The 23,204-nt window shown below is 36.4% G+C and overlaps 1 protein-coding gene across 16 annotated transcripts; it reads right to left on the bottom strand.

Moving 5' to 3' along the window:
• Positions 1-289: 289 nt before the first annotated feature.
• LOC115999938 lies at positions 290-20,958 on the bottom strand. Of its 16 annotated transcripts, none has more exons than XM_031239895.1 (20): positions 20,802-20,958; positions 18,292-18,531; positions 17,499-17,879; positions 17,214-17,270; positions 15,456-16,745; positions 15,125-15,181; positions 14,674-14,730; positions 12,390-14,204; positions 12,059-12,115; positions 11,342-11,395; positions 9,126-10,496; positions 8,139-8,852; positions 7,847-7,903; positions 5,716-7,320; positions 5,185-5,583; positions 4,903-5,010; positions 4,055-4,816; positions 3,143-3,634; positions 2,897-3,040; positions 290-2,290 (listed from the first exon to the last, which is right to left on the bottom strand). In XM_031239895.1, exons 1-20 carry the CDS (start codon positions 20,850-20,852, stop codon positions 548-550), a joined length of 11,454 nt encoding a protein of 3,817 aa, XP_031095755.1. In that variant the 5' UTR covers positions 20,853-20,958; the 3' UTR covers positions 290-547. The 16 variants fall into 16 exon arrangements, with proteins under 16 accessions (XP_031095755.1, XP_031095760.1, XP_031095758.1 ...); XM_031239900.1 differs by having other exon boundaries at positions 7,847-7,900; XM_031239898.1 differs by having other exon boundaries at positions 8,139-8,849.
• Positions 20,959-23,204: the final 2,246 nt, after the last annotated feature.

Raw genomic sequence — 23,204 nt, 5'->3', positions numbered from 1 at the left:
AAATACATGAGGAGATAAATAACCCAATTGCGCAACTTGTTGTATGGGGGACGGCAGCAGCTTTAAATTTGAGACTAACACTTGAAATACCCATTTTACCCCTCATTTTAACACCCATTTGACGCCAAATCTAACGGATGACTTTTTTGGCTTAAAATTGAATAGTCTGGGAACCACTTTGGGTGCAATTAAAAGTCCATGCACTAAATTAAGAAAAGATCATAGTCGGAGGACCATTTTGGGCATTTTCTCTTTTTATTATCATATAAATGAGTCTCAAAAAAATTAATTTACACGATAAAAAATCAACAAAAAACTTCATCTCCAAAAATCACCCTAATTTTTGTTTCTGAAAAAACCATCAGCCCATTTGTCCATTTTGAAATCCTTGGAATGGTTTCACGGGCTGTGAAACAAAAACCGTATAATACACAAATTAACAAACCGTATACACTCTGCAGTAACAAATGCTTCATAAACAATAATACTTCTACTACACACAAACTCAGTTTAATCCAATCAAATTTCTGCTTCTTCTTCTTCACTTCTATTTAGGCGATTGTTGCTTTGTTGGAGAAGACTTACCCGTGATCACTTTCTTCACCTTTGCAATTGAATGCTTCACTTTGGATCCAACTCCGGACAGAATATTATGATGTTTCTTCTTACTGGCTTTGACGTCAGCATCTCCGGCGCCGGCGTTCTCTACCATCACCGGAGCTTCAGGCCCCGAATCTTCTCCCTTGTGTTCTCCTCCTTCCTCTTCCTCTTGATCTGATCTTGCCTCCTCATGTTGTTCTGTTTCCACTTTACTTGCCTCATCTTCCTCCTTGTGGAAAATGACCTCCCTTTCATTCAAACAAGCACGTGGAAGGCCCGCCATGGAAGCTTCATCACGTGCCTCTGTGAGCGTGCGCCTTTCTTTTGTTTCTTCCTTAGATGCATTTATGTTGTTACTTGAGATATTCTCACATGTGCTAACCACTGTATCTTTCTCTTGCATGCTCTGAACAATATCCTTAGGATCAGTAGTTTCCATATTTTTAGTCTCTCCAGCATTCTCAGGTTTCATCTCCTCTAAATCATTAACTGAATTCTGTTGCATTTCTTGTGAATCATTGTCCTCATTTGAAGTCCTGACCTCTGTGTTTTCATGTGGATCTGCTTCTGCTGGAAACTCTGTATCCAATACAGCAACCTTACTTTCATGTTGTGCTAGTTTGTCATCAATGTAATTTTTTATCTCTGTAAAATCAGAAGGAAATTCCCTTGGTTGTGTCATTTCTGAATCCTTGTGGGTAAAATCACAAAGCTTCTCAGTTTGGCTTTTAGTATCTTCACGTTCTGTCACTTGTGAGGACTCTTCTATTGATCCTAGCACGAGATTGGAATCTGAAAGGGTTGATGATTCCATTGTCTGGGATCTGTCTGTTACTTTATTGACTTCCACTTCTGTTTTCGCATCTTCTCCACATTCTAAACCTGCCGCTTCATTGGAAGCAGCTTCTGTTGCTTCATTCTTGGATCCTTTCTCTTCAGAGTCAGTACTGTTGTCATTCTGGATCTTTGCTGGCACATGCTCTTGTGCACTCTCAATGATGTCAATGTTATCTTGGACATCTTTAGGTTCTGTCTCTGTTGATGAGTTCTCCATTGCTGAATCTTTGATGTTGAATGAGAAATCAAGGTTCTTCTGTTGAACTTCGGTTTCTCCATCTTTAGCCATTTCCATGGTCGTTTCTCCAGGCCCCTGAGAGTTGGTAATGCCGTCACTTTGAATTTCATCATGTCCATGTTCATGAGAGGTTTCTTCTGATGTATTTGTGGACATCTCATTTGTTTTTGGCTGATTCATTTCTGTTTCTGATGGAGCACCTGAAACTTTTTCTGCTTCCAGTTCTTGTATTTCAGGTTTGACAGCTGTCAGAACTGGCTCCTGTTGCATCAGTTGAACACATTCACTGGCATTTGGTGTGCTTGACTCTGTTTTCTTACTTCCATCTGCCTCTCCAGTGATCCCTTCTTGTACTTCGGTACAGGAATCTAGTTTTTCATCCTCAAGTGTTTTTTCAGTGTCTGCTCCATCCACAATGCTCTGAAGCTCTTCATTCTGCTTCTCAAGAGCTATTGAATGCTTCACTTGCTCATGCAACATAGACATCTCAGATATCTCTTTACCATTTCCATCATGTGATTCTTCTGCAACTGCAGTTTCAATTGCATGGAGAGCTTCTGAATCTTGGGCTACTGAGCTTTCAGCTCCTGCTTTGTCGCCACTGCTGGCTTCCTCCTGTTCAAGAAACATATATCAGAAGGTTTCAGTTTGTAGTGCAGATAAGATTTAATTCATTTTCAATGTACAAACATAAATTAAAAGGGGGAGCAAAATGACAGTTTCTCTAGACAGGTAGCATGATCCAATAGAATAAAGCAGTTGCACGCAATTTCATTAGAGCTGGAAAGCAATCTTTGGCATAATTGGTTGGTAAAAGACTTAACATATCTTTTGTTTATATATCTGGAAATCGAGGGGAGGAGGAGGGGGTTTAGAAGGATGCTTCTATTTTGACCTCTTCATCTGGAGCTGTCATTTTTCTTTCTATATTCACAACCTAATTCCTTAGTCTGCTCACTGAGATTTATTTCAACTGTTTTCATATCATCTTCAGTATTATTTTTTTTCCTGTTGGAGGCTTTCAGAAACTGGCTGATCAATACATGATATTTCATGTGGCTCAGCTGGCCTCACTGCACATGTCTGTTCATTGATATTTTCATCAAAGCCAGTATTTTCAAAATTTTTAGACACCTAAATAGTGGAAAATATTTTTAAGACACAAGGAAGTAGAATGACTATATAGAAAAGGTAAAAAAAAAATCACTTCTGTCCTCTAACCTTTATGCTTTCATTTTCCCCTAATCTCTCAAACTCATTTTCTTCTGGCTTCAGTTCAACTTCTTGGTAGGCATCTAGGCTTAGGACTTCTTCAGGGTAATCCAGAGAAGACTTTACAATCACTGATTGATCAGCAATCTGGGTCTGAAAAGTCATAGTAAACAAATTTTAACATGCTGTAGAAGAAAAGGAACAAATGAATTAGATTGGTTATACTAGAAAATTTTATTCGTGGTGTACACTCACCTGCTCACTTGAAATATCTTCTTTTATGATATCATTTTCTTCATTTGTTTCCTTGATCACGATTTCCTCAGTCTCTGTTTCTGCCGGGTTTTCTTCCACAAAACCAACCTTTTCTGCTTCCAGTGGCATTTCCAACTTGTGAACTTCTGATGCAGATTCAATAATATGGTCAGACTTCTCTGAATCAAGTTCAGATGTCTCTATACATGTTTCCTCCATCCCTGCTCCTTGAATTTCTTTATCTGTGGAATAGGAAGCATCCAAATTTTTTGGTTCCACATTTGTGTTTTCTGGCACCAGTTTGTCTTGAAACATCTCACTGCCCTCATCTTTTGATGTCTCTGTTGTTCCAACTTCTATGCTTTTCTGTGGGCATGCCTCTTCTGCACTTGACGTCAAGGCACCATCAGAAGTAATGCTTTCATCACCTTCTTCAGCAACAGATTGGGAGCTGGGAATTAATTCTTCATCAGGTTGAACTGATTTGGGATGCTGTTGATTGGAATGGATCAATCTTGTGTTAAAGAAATGGAAAAAACTAAAAAATGAAGTAATTTTTTTTTTTTAAATTCCTACTACTAAATGAATTGAACATCTACTCTGCTAAATGGTAGAATCTGTATACATTGTTTTGCTACCCAAGGTCAATATGCATGATCCATTCTGCATAAAACAGGTCTCCTAAGACTTTGACTAGCCTGTTTCAGTTGAAGGGGTCTGATCTTCTGTTTAAGAATAAAGACTACTTCATTAAACTTTGGGATGGGAGCCTAGGAAATTGCTTTGGTGAAAAATTCTTAATGAGGCTAATTTCGGAGTTTTGAGGGACCCTAAATTTATATGTTTTCATATTCAACTTCAAAAAACAAAGTGTCTCTAATAGTGCTGTCTCAATATTAAAGATTTACTAACCACTTTGGTAGTGCTGTCAGAGCTATTGATCATAAAATCTTCAGTTCTGTGTTCGAGAGATTTTTCGTTGAGTTCTAATTTCTCTTCTTCCAAGTCATTCAATGACCTTCCTTCAGAATTTATCACAGAATGATGTTCTTCTTCAAGTAAATTCTCCTTGGTCACCATACCTTCCCTTGTCTCAAGTGGTGAAGAAGTTTCAGCAATGGTAGTCTCATTAACTATTTTTGTTATGGGGTTTTCCTCCTCCAGTGAGCTTGCAACTTTATCATCAGTTATAGACAAACATGCTTCAATCTGCTCTTCATGCAAGCTCATTTCTCTGGTATCCGTATCTTCCCCTGCAGCCACAGTTTCCACATTCACTTTCCTATTCAAGCTGGAGTCATTTTCCTGATTAGGTACTGTATCTGTTTCATCTGCGTCCACCTCCATTTCATTTCCAGTAACTACATCCTTCTCAGAAGCCAGACCACTGCTGACTGGAGCTATTTTTCCTTGCACTTCAACAAGTTCTGTTTCCATTTCCCCAGTTGCTGCCATAAGTGGTTCTGCTGTTTCTAAGATTTGCTCTTCATTTTCCTCAGGCGTCTTGAGCAATGAGAAGTTTTGAACATGACACTCCTTTTCTTTTGGAAGCATTTTCTCTTCTGACTGCATAGTATTTTGAGCATTGGTCAAAACACATATTACTTGCTCTTCTGTGTCAGCATGTGTAGTCTGAAAGTTGTGGTAGTTGGCCTCTTTGATTGGTTCCTTAATCTGTCAAATCAATGTGTGTTACCGTACAAAGTAGGTGATGGAACCTGAGAGGTATCTAAATGATAAACATTTGTATAGATGCTTACCTCTTCTTTTGATTCCTTAGCTTCTTCTTCATTGCCTCTTGGAATTCTGCTGTTTAAACTTTCCTCTTTGTCTATTATGGTGTTAGAGCAGACAGAGTCTTTGCTAATCTGCATTACATACCAGCCCTTGTTAGTGAATATGCACATATAACAAAGCATAATATAGTGCTTTGTGTTATAATATTTTTCCTAAAGAAAACTATAGAAAAATTTTTACAGTAAATTAGAGCATGTAGCCTATCAAATATCTTGGCATGTATTTTAATCTAGAGTATGACTTGCCTCATTTTCTATTCCTTTGCTCAAGTTTCCTCTTACTTCAGATGTTGCTCTCTGAGAACCATCCTGTTTGATCTGATCCTCTTGATTTTCCATGTCAGCTACTTCTTCAAGGCACATCTCATTACTGTTCTCACCTATGTCTTCAGCTACATGAATATCATCTGGACATGCTGATATCAGGTCCAAGTCTGACTGCCCTTGCACAGATGTATCACCTAAAACTTCGATTTCAGGAATTTTGTTTGTCTCATATGCATACTTTAGCTCTTCTGTAGGCATATCAGTTGGTGTGTAGATTTGTTGCTCGGGTTTTTCATCAACCGTTGAATAGTTAGACCATTCACTGTTTTCATTGCGCTGAATACTCTTTGCTTCATCCAAGTCAATGGGTAACATATTCTGCAAAAAATAATTTGAAGACTTTATTGGACTTTTGATTTAGTGAAATAGAAACAAATGTTTATTATCTATGTAAGTAATTGAAACTTGGGGGGAAAAAGATGAAATTCACAATGTTAATACAATTCTCACCGTTTCCTGTGGGTTTGTCTCTCCATTATTATCTGAATGGGCTGCTTTATCCTCACTTTCTCCTCTGAGTACGTCATCATCTTTTACTGAAATAAGTTCCTCATTGAAAGCTGTTTGATCAGCATTTTGAGGTAAAGCTTCCTTTTCAGTCTCCTCACAAGGTGCATGCAAGTTCTCTTTTTCTGATTCATATTTGAACAAGGAATCTTTTGAATCCACATCATCTTTTGACAGTTCAACTGTGTCCTGCTGTTCCACTTCACTGATGACATCATGCACAGCAACAGTTTCATTTTCATCTCTATGTAACCCTCTCAATAATTCTTCGGAAGCCTGCTCCTCACCTGCTCTTGTTATATTTTCCTCTTGCACTGTAACAGAGTCATCAACTATGTTATCCTTTTCTATAATCTTGCACTGGTGATCTTCTTTATTTTCATTCATGTGTACACCATCCTCTAAAACTGTTCCATTGACTTCTATTAATGGTGCAGGGTCTGCAGTCGTTTCACTTGCTGATGTACCCTCACCCGAGCCAGTCTCTTTGATTTCAGGGGAAACCAATTGGCTTCCAAGAAAATCATTAACTCCCTGAATGGTTTCTGTTTCCACCTCATCATGTTCAATATTATGCTCCATTTCACTGGAAATTTGACAACTGCTGCTCCCATAGGACAAAATTTCTTGTTTAGCAAATTCATCTTCCATTGTATCAGAACTCGCTTTGGTTGATTCAGGCTCCACCTCACTGGATCCAACTTTTTCTGAGCTAGTCTCTTCTGTTGGTGAAGTGCTCAAGGGGCTGCCTATCACATTGTGAGCATCCTGGCTATCACTACTTTGACTTTGTATTTCCATAAGAGGAATTTTGCAAGTTTCAGCCAAGCTTTCTTCCTTTTTCACCTTACCATCTTCCTTGTCATCATGTGACTCCACTACCAAAGAATCCATATTCTCACCCTCTGGAATGAAATCCTTGTCTTGTTCTTTATCTGCTATTCCCTGGACGTTTGTTTCGTTGGAATCATCATTGGGAAAACTTGTCTTAGTAGCCAGGATACACTGTGTGCTTTCATTTTCATTACAAACTTCTCCTGATTTCTCACGATCTTCTTTCAAATTCTCTGTAAAATCAGCTGGACAATTTATTACTGCATCAGCCTGAACAAAGGTTTTTTCTGGTGTCATGCCTTCATCGGTTTTTTCTGGTGTCATGCCTTCATCATCTGTTTCTAATGCTTTTGATGGTTCTTCAGCTTCTGGTTGAGATTCATTAGGTGGAATCTCCCTATTTAATATGGTTCCCGTGTCTCGACCTTCTCTGTTCTCTCCTTCTGAGAATAATTCTCCTGGCAGTTCATCTTCTGTATTGCTTGGGTTTTCAGTGGGTTCTGTAGACCTGTTATTTTCTTCAATAGTATCCTTGGCAACTGAGGGTAATTCAATCATCTTTTCACACTCAACTGTTCCATCACTACCTTCCTCACTGCTTTTTGAGATTTCATGAGGATTGCCAATCTCAACCTTTTTGCTTTCAACTGGGGCAAGCTTATCCAACATAATCTCATGTTCACCTGGCAAAGTTTTTTCATCATTCTCTCTTTTCTGCATAGAAGAAAGAGGCATTTGCTGTTAAATGTAATATAAAAACTAAAGGTCCTTAGCTCAGGCTTGAAAATGTTAGAAACGCATTCAAGTGTAAAATATTACACTAATTTCTATTTATATCACCTTTCCAATGGCAGTTACCACATTTTAGTTCATACTCAAATCTGATAAAAGAATTCAGTTTTTCATTTCCCCACAGAGAGAGAGTGAACATAATGATTCTCAAGAGGTTGTCAGGCCATGTAAGTGCATATGAAATGCAACATTTTTCCCCTTATCAGTTTCAGTAGTTTTGCACCTGGCTATAGCCAAGTACACTGTTTTTTCCCCACCATGTATCCTCATATAAACTTATTGCATTTACCTCCTTTTTGTGATCATGTGGGTTGTTTCTTTGTGTGCATGCACTATGAACTATAGGTAATATACTTATTCAATTAATTAATATGCTTATATGCAATACAGTGAGCATCAAGAAGAATTGAACTTAATTGAAAATTAGTTTAGAGGAGAAGTTGCTTACAGTTTCACTTGTGCCTTCTGCTATGTCTGCTACGGTTGCCACTTCTTCATGCAGCTGCTGAAAGAGAGAAAGTTGACAATGTATAATGATATTCTAGCGAACATCTTTTACTCTAATTTACATGGAGTATTGCACATAAAGTTTTCATAGTTATAATTAAGGACTTATTTACTTTCTAAATGTGAAAGATTAGGTATCTATAATGGCAAAAGATGGCTATGTTGCTAAAGAGCATTTATGGTTGTTATTTACATTAATAAATTTAAATGGGTAGAAAAGAAGAAATTCTCACCTTTTCCTGTAGAGTTATCCCTTCATATGTGATTTGTGAATGAGATGCTTTATCCTCACCTTCTCCTTCGAGTATGCCTTCATTGCTTTGTTCTGAAATAAGCTCCTTGCTGAAGGTTGTTGGTTCAATATTTTGTTGTAGACATGACCCTTCAAACTCCTCTTCTGCTGCATTAAGATTCTTTTCTGCTCCACTTTGACAAATGGAATTTTTTGAGTCTGCATAATCTTTGACCGTTTCAGCTATGCCATGCTGTTTCATTTGACTTGTGACTTCACATACTGCAGTGGTTTCATTCTCATCTGTATGTAGCCCTCTTGATGCTTCTGTAGAAACAGGCCCCTCACTCTCTTTTGGCAAATTTCCCTCATGTTCTGTGATCAAGTCACTGAGTTTTTCCTCGGGGTTTTCTTGAGCTTTACAAGCTGTACTCAGATTACCATCAACTATAGTATCCTGTTCTAAAATTTTAGACTGGTTACTATAATCATTGTCACTCGTGTTTATCTTCCCCTGTAGATCTGCTGTGAAGACTTCGCTTGGTGGTGCTGGAATGAAAGGCTTGCCTTGCTCTTTACAGGTTTCTCCCGATTCCTCACTATCTTTCAAAGTTTCTGTCAAATCAGCCTGAACTGAAATTTCCTCTGGTGTCTTGCCTTTGTCATCATCTTTATCTAACACATTTGCTATGGTAGCCATTTCTTCATGCAGCTGCTGAAACAGAGAAAAAATTGGCATGTATTGTGATGATCTTGTAAGTTCCTTTTACTCTAATTCATAGCACACTTAAATTTCAAATAGCTATAATAGGGAGGAATTAATTACTTTCTGAATATGAAAATTAGGTATATGCAAATATTAGTAATGAGGTAGATGGGTATGTGGCTAAGGTTGGTCGAAAACGACAAAAAGCTACTTGATAAAGAACAAAAGTGGTTGGTATCTATGTTAATAAATTCAAATTGGTAGAAAAGATGAAATTCTCACCTTTTCATGTAGAGCTATCCCATCATTGATGTTTTCTGAATGAGAGAATTTATCTTCACTTTCTCCGGATGAACTGTTAGGTTCTTCAATAGCCTTTGCAGCTGAGGGTAAATCAACAGCCTTTTCAACCTTAACTGTTCCATCATTACCATCCTCATTTTTTTTCAAGAATTCATGAGGATTGCCAATCTCAACCGTGTTCGATTCCTCTAGGGCTTGTTTATCCAACACTACCTCTGGTTCACTTGGCAGCATTTCATCTTCTGTGTTGATTGTTTTTTCAATGGGTTCTACAGAACTGTTGGGTTCTTCAATAGCCTTTTCAACCTCAACTGTTCCATCATTAGCATCCTCATTGTTTTCCAAGGATTCACAAGGATTATCAATCTCAACCATGTTGGTTTCCTCTGGGGCTTGTTTATCCAATACTACCTCAGGTTGAACTGGCAGTATTTCATCATCTGTGTTGATTGGATTTTCAATGGGTTCTGCTGAACTGTTAAGTTCTTCAATAGCCTTTGCAGCTGAGGGTAATTCAACCGCCTTTTCAACCTCAACAGTTCCATCATTACCATCCTCATTGTTTTTCAAGGATTCACAAGGATTGTCAATCCCAACGGTATTTGTTTCTTCTGGGGCTTGTTTATGCAACACTACCTCAGGTTCAACCGGTAGCATTTCATCTTCTGTGTTGATTGGATTTTCAATGGGTTCTGGTGAACTTTTAGGTTCTTCAATAGCCTTTGCAGCTGAGGGTAATTCAACTGCCTCTACAACCTCAACTGTTCCATCATTACCATCCTCATTGTTTTTCAAGTATTCACAAGGATTGTCAATCTCAACGGTATTTGTTTCCTCTGGGGCTTGTTTATGCAACACTGCCTCAGGTTCAACCGGCAGCATTTCATCTTCTGTGTCGATTGGATTCTCAATGGGTTCTGGTGAACTTTTAGGTTCTTCAATACCCTTTGCAGCTGAGGGTAATTCAACTGCCTCTACAACCTCAACTGTTCCATCGTTACCATCCTCATTGTTTTTCAAGGATTCACAAGGATTGTCAATCTCAATGGTGTTTGTTTCTTCGAGGGCTTGTTTATCCAACACTACCTCAGTTTCAACTTGCTGCATTTCATCTTCTGTGTTGATTGCTTTTTCAATAGGTTCTACTGAACTGTTCGGTTCTTCAATAGCCTTTGCAACTGAGGGTAATTCAACTGCCAATTCAACCTCAGCTGCTCCGTCATTACCATCCTCATTGTTTTTCAATGATTCACAACGATTGTCAATCTCAACAATGTTGGCTTCCTCTGGGGCTTGTTTATCCAACACTACCTCAGGTTCAACTGGCTGCATTTCATCATTCTTTCTTTTCTGCAAAAAGAAAGGAATATCTTGTTAATTATAATGTCAAAATTAAGGTCCAAGAGCTTGCCTGATAGTGTTAACAGCATTCAAGTGCTAAATATTACTCCGTATTTAAATACTAATATCTGTTTATATTACTTTTCCTAGTTAAAAAGCATTTTTTACGTTTAAATTTGATAAAATGATTTTCAATCTTTTCTTTCTCTTGTTTAAATTTGATAAAATGATTTTCAATCTTTTCTTTCTCTTGAGGGAGAGAGATAGTGAACATAATGCTTCCCACAAAGATAATGATTAAAAAAATCATTTATGCTGTTTTATCAGTTTATTCTTTAATCCTCATCATGCATCCTGCTGTTTTATCAGTTTATTCTTTAATCCTCATCATGCATCCTAGTTAAATACTAATATCTGTTTATATTACTTTTCCTAGTTAAAAAGCATTTTTTACGTTTAAATTTGATAAAATGATTTTCAATCTTTTCTTTCTCTTGTTTAAATTTGATAAAATGATTTTCAATCTTTTCTTTCTCTTGAGGGAGAGAGATAGTGAACATAATGCTTCCCACAAAGATAATGATTAAAAAAATCATTTATGCTGTTTTATCAGTTTATTCTTTAATCCTCATCATGCATCCTGCTGTTTTATCAGTTTATTCTTTAATCCTCATCATGCATCCTCATACAAACTTCATACAATCATCTTTTTTGTTATATGCAGGTTGTTCCTTGTGTGAATGCACTATGAACTATGAGTAATTACTAGCTAGAATGATCAATCAATATGCTTATACGCATCAGATGAATTGAACATACAATGAAAATTAGTTTATATTAGAGAAGTTGCTTACATTTTCACTTATGCCTCCTACTATGGCTGACAAGGTTCCCATTTTTCCATGCAGCTGTTGAAAGAGAAAATCTTAGCTATGTATTACGATAATCTTGTGAACGTCTTTTACTCTAAATTATGGTACACTTGAAGTTCACATAGCTATAACTAGGTAGAAATTATTTACTTTCTGAATGTGAAAGAATAGGTATATGTAAGTTTATGTAATGGCAGTAGATGGCTATGTATCTAAAGCTGGTAGAAAACAACAAAATGCCTTTCTTCTTAGCAGAATGCCTTCTTCTGTTCGTAATGGTTAGTTCCTTATTCAGTTTTATATCCGTCAAAGTCTTTGTTTTCGCTTCCTCCGAAAGTCTTTGGGTGTACTTGTTTCATACAGGATATCCATAACCAATGGGGAAAATTTGATCCTAATTCCTAAATCTCTTAAATATGTATTCTTCGGGTATTCTCACACTCAAGGGACCATTCATGGAATTAACTAAGTACTAAGCTAACATGTCCCTAGCATTTATTAGTATCCTCATATAAACTTCAAGCACTCGCACCCCCACCCCCACCCCGCCCTTTCTGTGATCATGCAGACTCTGTTTGTGTATATGCACATGAACTATGAGGTATTACTCAAATAATCTATATGCTTATATGCAAGATGGCTTTGCACCAAAAAGAACTAACATACAATGAAAATAAGTTTAGAGGAGAAGTTGCTTACAGTTTCACTTGTGCCTTCTGCTATATCTGCTATGGTAGCCATTTCTTCATGCAGCTGCTGAAACAAAGAAAAAATTGGCATGAATTGTGATGATCTTGTAAGTGCCTTTTACTCTAAATCATAGCACACTTAAATTTCATATAGATATAATAGGGAGGAATTAATTACTTCCTGAATATGAAAATTAGGTATATGCACATATTAGTAATGAGCGTAGATGGGTATGTAGCTAAGGTTGGTCAAAAATGACAAAAAGCTACTTGATAAAGAACAAAAGTAGTTGGTATCTATGTTAATAAATTTAAATTGGTAGAAAAGATGAAATCCTCACCTTTTCATGTAGAGCTATCCCATCATTGATGTTTTCTGAATGAGAGAATTTATCCTCACTTTCTCCGGGTGAACTGTTAGGTTCTTCAATAGCCTTTGCAGCTGAGGATAAATCAACAGCCTTTTCAACCATAACTGTTCCATCATTACCATCCTCATTTTTTTTCAAGAATTCATGAGGATTGCCAATCTCAACCGTGTTCGATTCCTCTAGGGCTTGTTTATCCAACACTACCTCTGGTTCACTTGGCAGCATTTCATCGTCTGTGTTGATTGGTTTTTCAATGGGTTCTACAGAACTGTTGGGTTCTTCAATAGCCTTTTCAACCTCAACTGTTCCATCATTAGCATCCTCATTGTTTTCCAAGGATTCACAAGGATTATCAATCTCAACCATGTTGGTTTCCTCTGGAGCTTGTTTATCCAATACTACCTCAGGTTGAACTGGCAGTATTTCATCATCTGTGTTGATTGGATTTTCAATGGGTCCTGCTGAACTGTTAAGTTCTTCAATAGCCTTTGCAGCTGAGGATAATTCAACTGCCTTTTCAACCTCAACAGTTCCATCATTACCATCCTCATTGTTTTTCAAGGACTCACAAGGATTGTCAATCTCAACGGTATTTGTTTCTTCTGGGGCTTGTTTATGCAACACTACCTCAGGTTCAACCGGCAGCATTTCATCTTCTGTGTTGATTGGATTTTCAATGGGTTCTGGTGAACTTTTCGGTTCTTCAATAGCCTTTGCAGCTGAGGGTAATTCAACTGCCTCTTCAACCTCAACTGTTCCATCGTTACCATCCTCATTGTTTTTCAAGAATTCACTAGGAATGTCAATCTCAACTGTGTTGGTTTCCTCTGGGGCTTGTTTATCCAACACTACCTCAGGTTCAACTGGCAGCATTTCATCTTCTGTGTTGATTGGTTTTTCAATGGGTTCTACTGAACTGTTAGGTTCTTCAATAGCCTTTGAAACTGAGTCAACCACCTTTTCAACATCAACTACTCCACCATTACCATCTTCATTGTTTTTCAAGGATTCAAAAGGATTGTCAATCTCAGGCATGTTGGTTTCTTCTAGGGCTTGTTTATCCAATACTACCTCAGGTTGAATCGGCAGTATTTCATCTTCTGTGTTGATTGGATTTTCAATGGGTTCTAGTGAACTGTATGGTTCTTCAATAGCCTTTGCAACTGAGGGTAATTCAACCACCTTTTCAACCTCAACTGTTCCTTTATTACCATCCTCATTGTTTTTCAAGGATTCACAAGGATTGTCGATCTCAACCATGTTGGTTTCCTCTGGGGCTTGTTTATCCAACACTACCTCAGGTTCAACTGGCAGCATTTCATCTTCTGTGTTGATTGCTTTTTCAATAGGTTCTATTGAACTGTTCGGTTCTTCAATAGCCTTTGCAACTGAGGGTAATTCAACTGCCTTTTCAACCTCAACTGTTCCATCATTACCATCCTCATTGTTTTTCAAGGATTCACAAGGATTGTCAATCTCAATGGTGTTTGTTTCTTCTGGGGCTTGTTTATCCAACACTACCTCAGGTTCAATTGGCAGCATTTGATCTTCTGTGTTGATTGGATTTTCAATGGGTTCTGGTGAACTGTTAGGTTCTTCAATAGCCTTTGCAACTGAGGATAATTCAACCGCCTTTTCAACCTCAACTGTTCCATCGTCACCATCCTCATTGTTTTTCAATGATTCACAAGGATTGTCAATCCCAACGGTATTTGTTTCTTCTGGGGCTTGTTTATCCAACACTACCTGAGGTTCAACTGGTTGCATTTCATCATTCTCTCTTTGCTGCAAAAAGAAAGAAATATCTTGTTAATTGTAATGTCAAAATTAAGGTCCAAGAGCATGGCTAATAGTGTTAACAATATTCAGGTGCTAAATATTATTTTAATATACTAATATCTATTTGCATTACTTTTCCTATGCTAAAAAGCATTTGTTTACGTTTAAATTTGATAAAGAGATTTTCAAGCTTTTCTTTTTCTTGAGGGAGAGAGAGTGAACATAATGCTTCCCACAAAGATAATGAATAAAAAATCATTTATGTTGTTTTATCAGTTTATTCTTTAATCCTCATCATGCATCCTCATACAAACTTCATACAATCATCCTTTTTGTTATATGCAGGTTATTTCTTGTGTGAATGCACTATGAACTATGAGGGATTACTAGCTAGAATGATCAATCAATATGCTTATATGCACCAGAAGAATTGAACTTACAATGAAATTTAGTTCAGATTAGAGAAGTTGCTTACATTTTCACTTATGCCTCCTACTATGTCTGTCAAGGTTCGTATTTCTTCATGCAACTGCTGAAAGAGAGAAAAAATTAGCAATGTATTGTGATAATCTTGTGAACGTCTTTTACTCTAAATTATGGTACACTTGAAGTTCACATGTAGTGATGCAGGAGAAATTGAGGATACTAAGCAGTAAGCCCCTTTGTACTAAAGATTCGTACGTTTAGTATCCTCAAGGGACCATTCATGGAATTAACTTAGTAATAAGCTATCATGCCTCGCATTTATTAGTATCCTCATATAAACTTCAAGCACTCGCCCCATTTTGATCACAGGATCTGTTTGTCTGGATGCGCATGAACTATGAGGTATTACTCAAATGATCTATATGCTTATATGCAAGATGGCTTTGCACCAAGAAGAACTAACTTACAATGAAAATAAGTTTAGAGGAGAAGTTTCTTACAGTTTCACTTGTGCCTTCTTCTATATCTGCTATGACAGCCATTTCTTCATGCAGCTGCTGAAACAGAGAAAAAATTGGCACGAATTGTGATGATCTTGTAAGTGCCTTTTACTCTAAATCATAGCACACTTAAATTTCATATAGCTATAATAGGGAGGAATTAATTACTTTCTGAATATTAAAATTAGGTATATGCAAATATTAGTAATGAGAGTAGATGGCTATGTAGCTAAGGTTGGTCGAAAATGACAAAAAGCTACTTGATAAAGTACAAAAGTGGTTGGTATCTATGTTAATAAATTTAAATTGGTAGAAAAGATGAAATCCTCACCTTTTCATGTAGAGCTATCCCATCATTGATGTTTTCTGAATGAGAGAATTCATCCTCACTTTCTCCTTTGAGTATCACATCATCAATTTTGTCTAAAATAAGCTCTTTCCTGAAGGTTAGTTCAGTATTTTGTTGAAAACCTGACCTTTCAATCTCCTCATGAACATCATACAGACTAATTTCTGCATTATTTTCACTAGTGGAATTTTTTGAGTCTGCATCGTCTTTGGACATTTCAGCTATACACTGCTGTTTCACTTCACTGATGCCTTCACATACTGTGACAGTTACATTGTCATCTGTATGTAGCCCTCTTGGTGCTTCCATAGAAGCCGGCTTCTCATGTTCTGTGATCATGTCACTGAGTTTCTCCTTGTGGTTTTCTTGAGGAAGACTACCATCAACCATATCCTTTTCTAAAATTTTGGACTGGTTGTCATCAGTGTCATTTGTGTTTATGTCCACCTGTAAAACTGTTTCAGAGACTTGAGCAGAATATGCAAGCGGCTTTGGAATTACTGGTACTGCCTCATCTAAGTTGGTTTCCTTGATTTCAGAAGCAACTGATTGGCTGGCTAACAAATAATTAACTCCCTGAACATCTTCAGTGTTGATTGGTTTTTCAATGGGTTCTGCTGGGCATTTGGGTTCTTCAATAGCCTTTGCAACTGAGGGTAATTCAACCGCCTTTTCAACCTCAACTGTTCTATCATTACAATCCTCATTGTTTTTCGATGATTCATGAGGATTGTCAATCTCAACGGTGTTTGTTTCTTCTGGGGCTTGTTTTTCCAACACTACCTCAGGTTCAATCGGCAGCGTTTCATCTTCTGCGTTGATTGGATTTTCAATTGGTTCTGGTGAACTGTTAGGTTCTTCAATAGCCTTTGTAACTGAGTGTAATTCAACTGCCATTTCAACCTCAGCTGCTCCGTCATTACCATCCTCATTGGTTTTCAATGATTCATGAGGATTGTCAATCTCAACGGTGCTTGTTTCTTCTGGGGCTTGTTTTTCCAACACTACCTCAGGTTCAATCGGCAGCATTTCATCTTCTGTGTTGATTGGATTTTCAATGGGTTCTGGTGAACTGTTAGGTTCTTCAATAGCCTTTGCAACTGAGTGTAATTCAACCGCCTTTTCAACCTCAGCTGTTCCATCATTATCATCCTCATTGTTTTTCAATGATTCACAAGGATTGTCAATCTCAACAATGTTGGTTCCCTCTTGGGCTTGTTTATCCAGCACTACCTCAGGTTCAACTGGTTGCATTTCATCATTCTCTCTTTTCTGCAAAAAGAAAGGACTATCTTGTTAATTGTAATGTCAAATTTAAGGTCCAAGAGCATGCCTGATAGTGTTAACAGCATTCAAGTGTTGAATATTATTTTAATTCTAATGTCTGTTTACATTACTTCTCCTATGCTAAAAAGCATTAGTTTATGTTTAAATTTGATAAAAAGATTTTCAAGCATTTCTTTTTCTTGAGAGAGAGTATGTGAACATAATGCTTCGCACAAAGATAATGAATAAAAAACCATTTATGCTGCTTTATCAGTTTATTCTTTAATCCTCATCACGCATCCTCATACAAACTTCATACAATCATCCTTTTTCTTATTATGCAGGTTGTTTCTTGTGTGAATGCACAATGAACTCTGAAGTATTACTAGCAAGAATGATCAATCAATATGCTTATACACATCTGAAGAATTGAACTTACAATGAAAATTAGTTTAGATTAGAGAAGTTGCTTACATTTTCACTTATGCCTCCTACTATGTCTGTCAAGTTTCCCATTTCTTCATGCAGGTGCTGAAAGAGAGAAAAAATTAGCAATGTGTTGTGATAATCTTGTGAACGTACCTCTTTTACTCTAAGTTATGGTACACTTGAAGTTCACATAGCTATAACTAGGTAGGAACTATTTACTTTCTTAATGTGAAAGATTAGGTATATGTAAGTATTCCACTTGATGAAGAACATGAATGGTTTCATTCTGCTTAAGTAAATATAAATGTGTAGAGAATATGAAATTCTCACCCTTTCTTTTAGAGTTGTTCCCTCAATAGTGTCTTCTGAATGAGATGTTTTCTCCTCACTTTCTCCTTGTGATACATATGGTGGAATCCCCTTATTATTCAATATAATACCAAAGTCTTTACCTTCGCCATCCTCTGCTTCTGAGAACAAATTTTCTTGAATTTCATTTTCGGTTTTGCTGCATGGTTTCCCAATGTATTCTGCAGAACTGTAATTCTCTTCAGCAATAGCCTTGTGAGCATAGGATAATTCGGTCATCTTTTCACCCTCAGCTGTTCCGCCATCACAAACTTCCTGAGGATTGTTTTCCTCTGTGGCCAGTAGTTTGTCCAACCCTCTCTCAACTTCTTCTGACAAAGTCTTTTCATTAGTATCTCTTTTCTGCATACAAGTCAAAGGTATTTGCACTTAATTATCCAGCATTCAAGTGTTAAATATATTGTTGGAACTACTTTCTGTTTATATTATAACTTTTCTGTGTCAGATAGCGTCTTAGTGGATGGGACAGCTGGCCAAGAGATTTAAGGCTGCTCCATACCCAATGCCAAGAATCAAACCTGAGTCCGACACTCAACCACACCCCCAGGTTGTCTTAGTTTTATGCTTCAAAACTGATAAGGATGTTTTGATACATACTGTCATTATCATCTGGAGATAATATTTATTTTCTTCTACTTTCCATCTAAATCATCAAGAGCTTTGTTGGATTATGATTTAAGACTATTTCATTGAGTTTATAAGATCTTTCCATCTAATTCTGCTTTAAATGTCTAGAAATTATGGAAATTCTAACCTTATCTTGTAGAGTTGTCTCATCATTGATGTCTTCTGAATGAGAGGATGTTTTCCCCTCACTTTCTCCTTTGAGTATGCCTCCATCATCATCTTTGTCCAACACTTTTAATGGTTCCTCAGCTTCTTCATGAGGATTGTTTATTATTTCAACTTTCTTGTTTTCCTCTGTGGCCAGTAGTTTGTCCAACACTGTCTCAACTTCTTCTGGAATGCTCTTTTCATCATTATTCTCTCTTTTCTGCATACAAGTCAGAGGCATTTGCATTAAAATCCATGACTTATATCAACAGAACAACATTCATGTGTTAAGTATACTATATACTGTGTTGTTCAAACTAGTTTCTGCTTTATATAACTTTTGTATGTTAGCGGATAGCATTTTAGTTTTATGCTCCAAAACTCAAGATGTAAGATGGTTGTTTTCTTTTTTTACCCTGAGAGAAAATACAGTGGATGAATTTGAATTTAAAGAACGAGATGATCATGTATTTGATACTGTGGCCATGGATCCACCAAAGTCAAAATGCCAAAAATCATTTTTTGTAACTCAGCAGTTTGAAGCAGTTCAAATTTTTACTCCAAATTTAAAAATAAATAAAAATAAAAACAATAATAATAATAAAAAGTATAGAAGACTAACAGGGCTCCATTAATGAGAAGCCTCTCCTCACTTTGCCCTCTTGCCCACCAACGGATGGGCAAAAAACGGAGCATTCATTTTATGGAGCCTTGAGGCCCCTTTTATAGGAGCCTCAAGGCTCCCCTGCCACTTCTCCCACCGATGTGGGAGAAGTGGTAGAATTAAGGGAAGCCGCGCGGCTCCCCTACGTTTTTTTTTTTTCTTTTTATAATAATAATTTTCTTTTTATAATAATTAATAATTTATTATTATTATTATTATTATTATTATATATGTCTTTATAGGTGATTTTACATGTTAACCGCTAATCATAAATAGCTAATTTTACTAAATATTTTTTTATAAGTCTCTATATAGTTTGTTGGTCAAATCTGCTACGTTAACCGTTGATGGCCAAACAAGCCCTATATATCATTATTGTCTGGAGAAAATATTTATTTTCTTTCACAAATTAAACTTGCTGATGGACCATCTAAATTGTCAAGAGGTTTCATGCTGTATGGTATGATATACTATACGATTATTTCATTTGAGTTTGTAAAATTATTTGAAGTCTAGCCTCCTTGCCCTCGCCGCAAGTATCATATTTTAATATGTAGAAGCACAATATAATGGCTTCCCAGGAAATCGTTAGGCATTAGCTTGTAAGCCCTCCCCAATAGTGAGTTTCGGCACAAATTCTAAGAAATAAAAGCTGATTCATTGTTTTGTTAACTAATGGGATGAAGGAAAATTAATGATATATTTCTCCTGCAAAGAAGGGATTTTGTCAGCTCATATGGGACCCACTGAAATGGAAAACAGCTGCTCCCCCATGCGTGGGGTGCAGATTCGCGCCACGCGCCTGCTTGGGCGCGTAATATTAATTTTTTCTTTTTGGGTCAGATTTTGTTTTGTAATTTTTTTTCCTTTTTTTTTCTTCCACCTCATTTTCTCTTTCCTAATCACACTTACAAAATCTTCTCAAAATCTACACCAAAATTCTAACTATTGGAGAAGGCCAAGTGCAGAATTAATTAATACGTACTATCACTTGTTAGTTTTAGTACACCCAAGTAACAATATAATTAATTGTACCGTATCTAAAAGTCAATTACTTATACTCTACAGTGTATTAGTGTATAGTGATGTTACTTGCACATATAACTTGCATTTTAAAATTTCAGTTATTTATAAAATGTTACTGTATCTTTTTAAAAATTGTTTATGATATGTTAAATCTTTCTATATAGACGACTCAAATTAATTCCTAGTTCTCTCCTAAAGAGCAATTCCCACCTCCAAATATATGACAAACCAAGTTTTTCAACAATATGTGATGCCTAAATATAATTCATAAAAATCATTAATTCATGTTCCACCATCATCCATCAACACGTACGTACTATGAAAACACAACACCAAAAGTTAAACTTTTCGATATTGTCTATTTTCCATCTGATTATTGATTTATATATATGTACTGTTACAATACTGTACTGTTAATTGTTAGATTGATTAAAGTTAAAACTTTCTACTACATACTAACATATTTCACTAATCAACTACCAATATGAAGTTGTCAGTGCATAATCATCATACTCATATCCAGGTGGCTATCAATTTCACATATTATTTTTATCATACTAACACATTTATATGTCCGTAACTTATACTCTCAGATGCAACTTGTACTCCGATCCAACAATATAATACGGATTATAAACTAAATTAAATATAAAGTTTCAAGTTTAATCTTTATTTAACATCCATATATAATCGAAATTAAAAATAAAGAAGCTAGCTAGCTAGGATATGATGGCATGTACTATTAGAATTGAAGCGAAGAAAACTATTTATATTTGAGAGGAAAAATTGAAGTGACTTACAGTCTGAGCTGCTGTTTCTGCAAAAGTGTCAGCAGCCACGGCGGTGGCCATTTCTCATGCAAAAAAGTTGAGAATGTTCTCCGATCAGATCCCTTAACTTTATTCTAAATTAAAGCTTGGGATTCAGGGAACTGATCGAGTTATATATATATATAACTATATAAGTAGGCTGGGGAGATGCGAATTATTGAAATTTTAGGCATCATATCTGTAATGATCGAAAACTGATGCCTGGCCATGAAGTTAACGTTTGCAGAAGCTGACAAAATGCCACTTGTTTATGACATTACTTTTTGCTAATCTAATCTGCCAGATGTGTAATTCGTCATTGGGGGAAGATGATGATTCATATATTCACCTAATTATGTCTTTTTTTCCCCTTAAATATAATTAAATGAGTGATACAACTATGATTGACCATTCCATTCACTATTTCATTCATTGAGTATGCGTTCTATCACAACTAATGTCCTGTTTGGTTGATTGTAGTTTAGGGTGTATTGAATTTCAATTTAATGAATTCCCTAACTACGGTGTTTGGTTGGAGAGAATTGCAATTCATAGGGTAGCCCGCATGAATTGCAATTCGGGGGAGATGATGGGCAATTTTGTTGGTGTAAAGACAATTTTGTCCCTCCTCCCATACGCTTTGTCTTTTAAATTTTTTTAAAAGAATTATTATTATTATTACTACTACTACTATTACATAAGGACATTTTAGTCATTTTACCGCTTCTTACCTTTCAATTCCTTGTACTCCTATTCCTGCATACCAAACGCTGTAATTTCAGTTCCTACTTTATTCATTGAATTGCAATTCCCACCAAATTACAATTACCCCGCCCCTCCGCCTCCTAATTCCCTCCTCCCAACCAAACGCCTTGTAAATGTTCAATCTGGTAAGTTTGATGGGCTCCACGTGTCCCATGATCTTTGACATCAAATTAAAACATGTGGTTCATCCCAATTAAAAGTCTAGTAATTAGATTACACATTTATATTTATATTTATATATTATATTATATTCTCAACAATTAATTGTTTGAATTTTACTACCCGGCAGAAGCCACAGCCAGAGCTTCGTCATCTTAAGGTTTAGGTATACGACACCTAAACCACACACCTTAAAGTTTAAATTTACACACTTAAAACTTTGCAATTGAAAATCTTAAAATTTGAACTATAAGGATTCTCAAAAAATTTGAACTATAAGGCAATCTTAATTTAAATGATGCACACTTAATTATGACAAACCGTACCAAACCAAATTTCTAAATAATAATACGATTAACAATTTAGTACATAATCTATAACCCTCCCTGCGCTGATGATATTGGAATATTCGGATGCATGACGTGTACTACCAGAAGTGTCAACGTTCCACGTCAGGAATCCGACGTGGAAAGGAGTTTATATAATTGTCATAATGCAAATAATTTAACGTTGGAAGAAAAAAATTAAAGATGGAATATATATGTGGGATAGACATCATTATTGAAATCGCAAATGGGATGATGGAATGTGACGGAGCAGGTGCATGTGTAGGGGGAGGTGGAAAAGCAATTGAATACAAAGAAAGAAGGACGTTAGTCCGACCGACCAAAACAAAATTTCATTGTCTGCTTCGCCGCCCTCTTATCACATCTTCCCTGCTATTCTTTGTTTACACTAATATTTTTAGTTTTTTTTTTCTTTTTCCAACACCAAAATAGAATCAAAAGAATTAGCTAGATGTAATTGTTTGACCAATTCTAGTTATTTAATTTGGTCAAGCAGTTAAGATGAAAGTTAAGACTATTTAATTTAATTTCTTTTTTTAGTACGGTAGAGGGAGAGACCGGCCCAACGGGAAGACTAAGGCACTAAACTAAGACCGTGCGGTGCTTAATCGCACTACAATGTCTGTCAAAATCAAAGGATCAAGAGGTTGTGAGACAGACTTGAAGATCATTCGGCCACAGTTAAGACTTTCAGCGAGCTTTAATAAGAGCCTCTACCACTTAGTTATGCAGACAAAAGATCTTTTTTATAGGCACTTTCCAATCCTGCTTGAGAAGTTCTTTGCACTTCATCACAAGGTTATATGATGGACTTGCAGTCATCTCCCCATCTTGTAGGAGGTTGTAGCATTCTTTCCTTTTGTATCCCTCGTTCCAGGCGATTTCAATGCTACAACCTTGTGATGAAGTGCATAATTGTGTTCGTTGGCCTATCAACTTGATGAACTTACATGTGATATAAAATAAAGAAGTTAGTGCATGTAAATAGTGTAGAGAGAGAAAAGAGGCCAGTTTTTTTTTTATTTGCGTAGCCTTGTGCTAGTAAATAAGTGAGGCCCTATTAAAGTATAAATAAAATGCTAATTGAAGAAAAGTGATTCGCGTTAATATTACAGAATAGAAT

This window comes from Ipomoea triloba, chromosome 12, assembly GCF_003576645.1.
Source record: "Ipomoea triloba cultivar NCNSP0323 chromosome 12, ASM357664v1".
Lineage (NCBI taxonomy): Eukaryota > Viridiplantae > Streptophyta > Magnoliopsida > Solanales > Convolvulaceae > Ipomoea > Ipomoea triloba.
This window is presented reverse-complemented; position numbering and strand designations above follow the sequence as displayed.

What these genes read in the sequence shown, in the direction of transcription:
- LOC115999938 (XM_031239895.1), bottom strand. Translation starts at nt 20,852, where the DNA reads ATGGCCACCGCCGTGGCTGCTGACACTTTTGCAGAAACAGCAGCTCAG. An exon ending in CAGAAACAGCAGCTCAGACT is followed by an intron (nt 18,532 to 20,801) that starts GTAAGTCACTTC and finishes ACTTGTATGCAG; the next exon opens with AAAAGAGAGAATAATGATGA. An exon ending in AGACAACTCTACAAGATAAG is followed by an intron (nt 17,880 to 18,291) that starts GTTAGAATTTCC and finishes ACTTGTATGCAG; the next exon opens with AAAAGAGATACTAATGAAAA.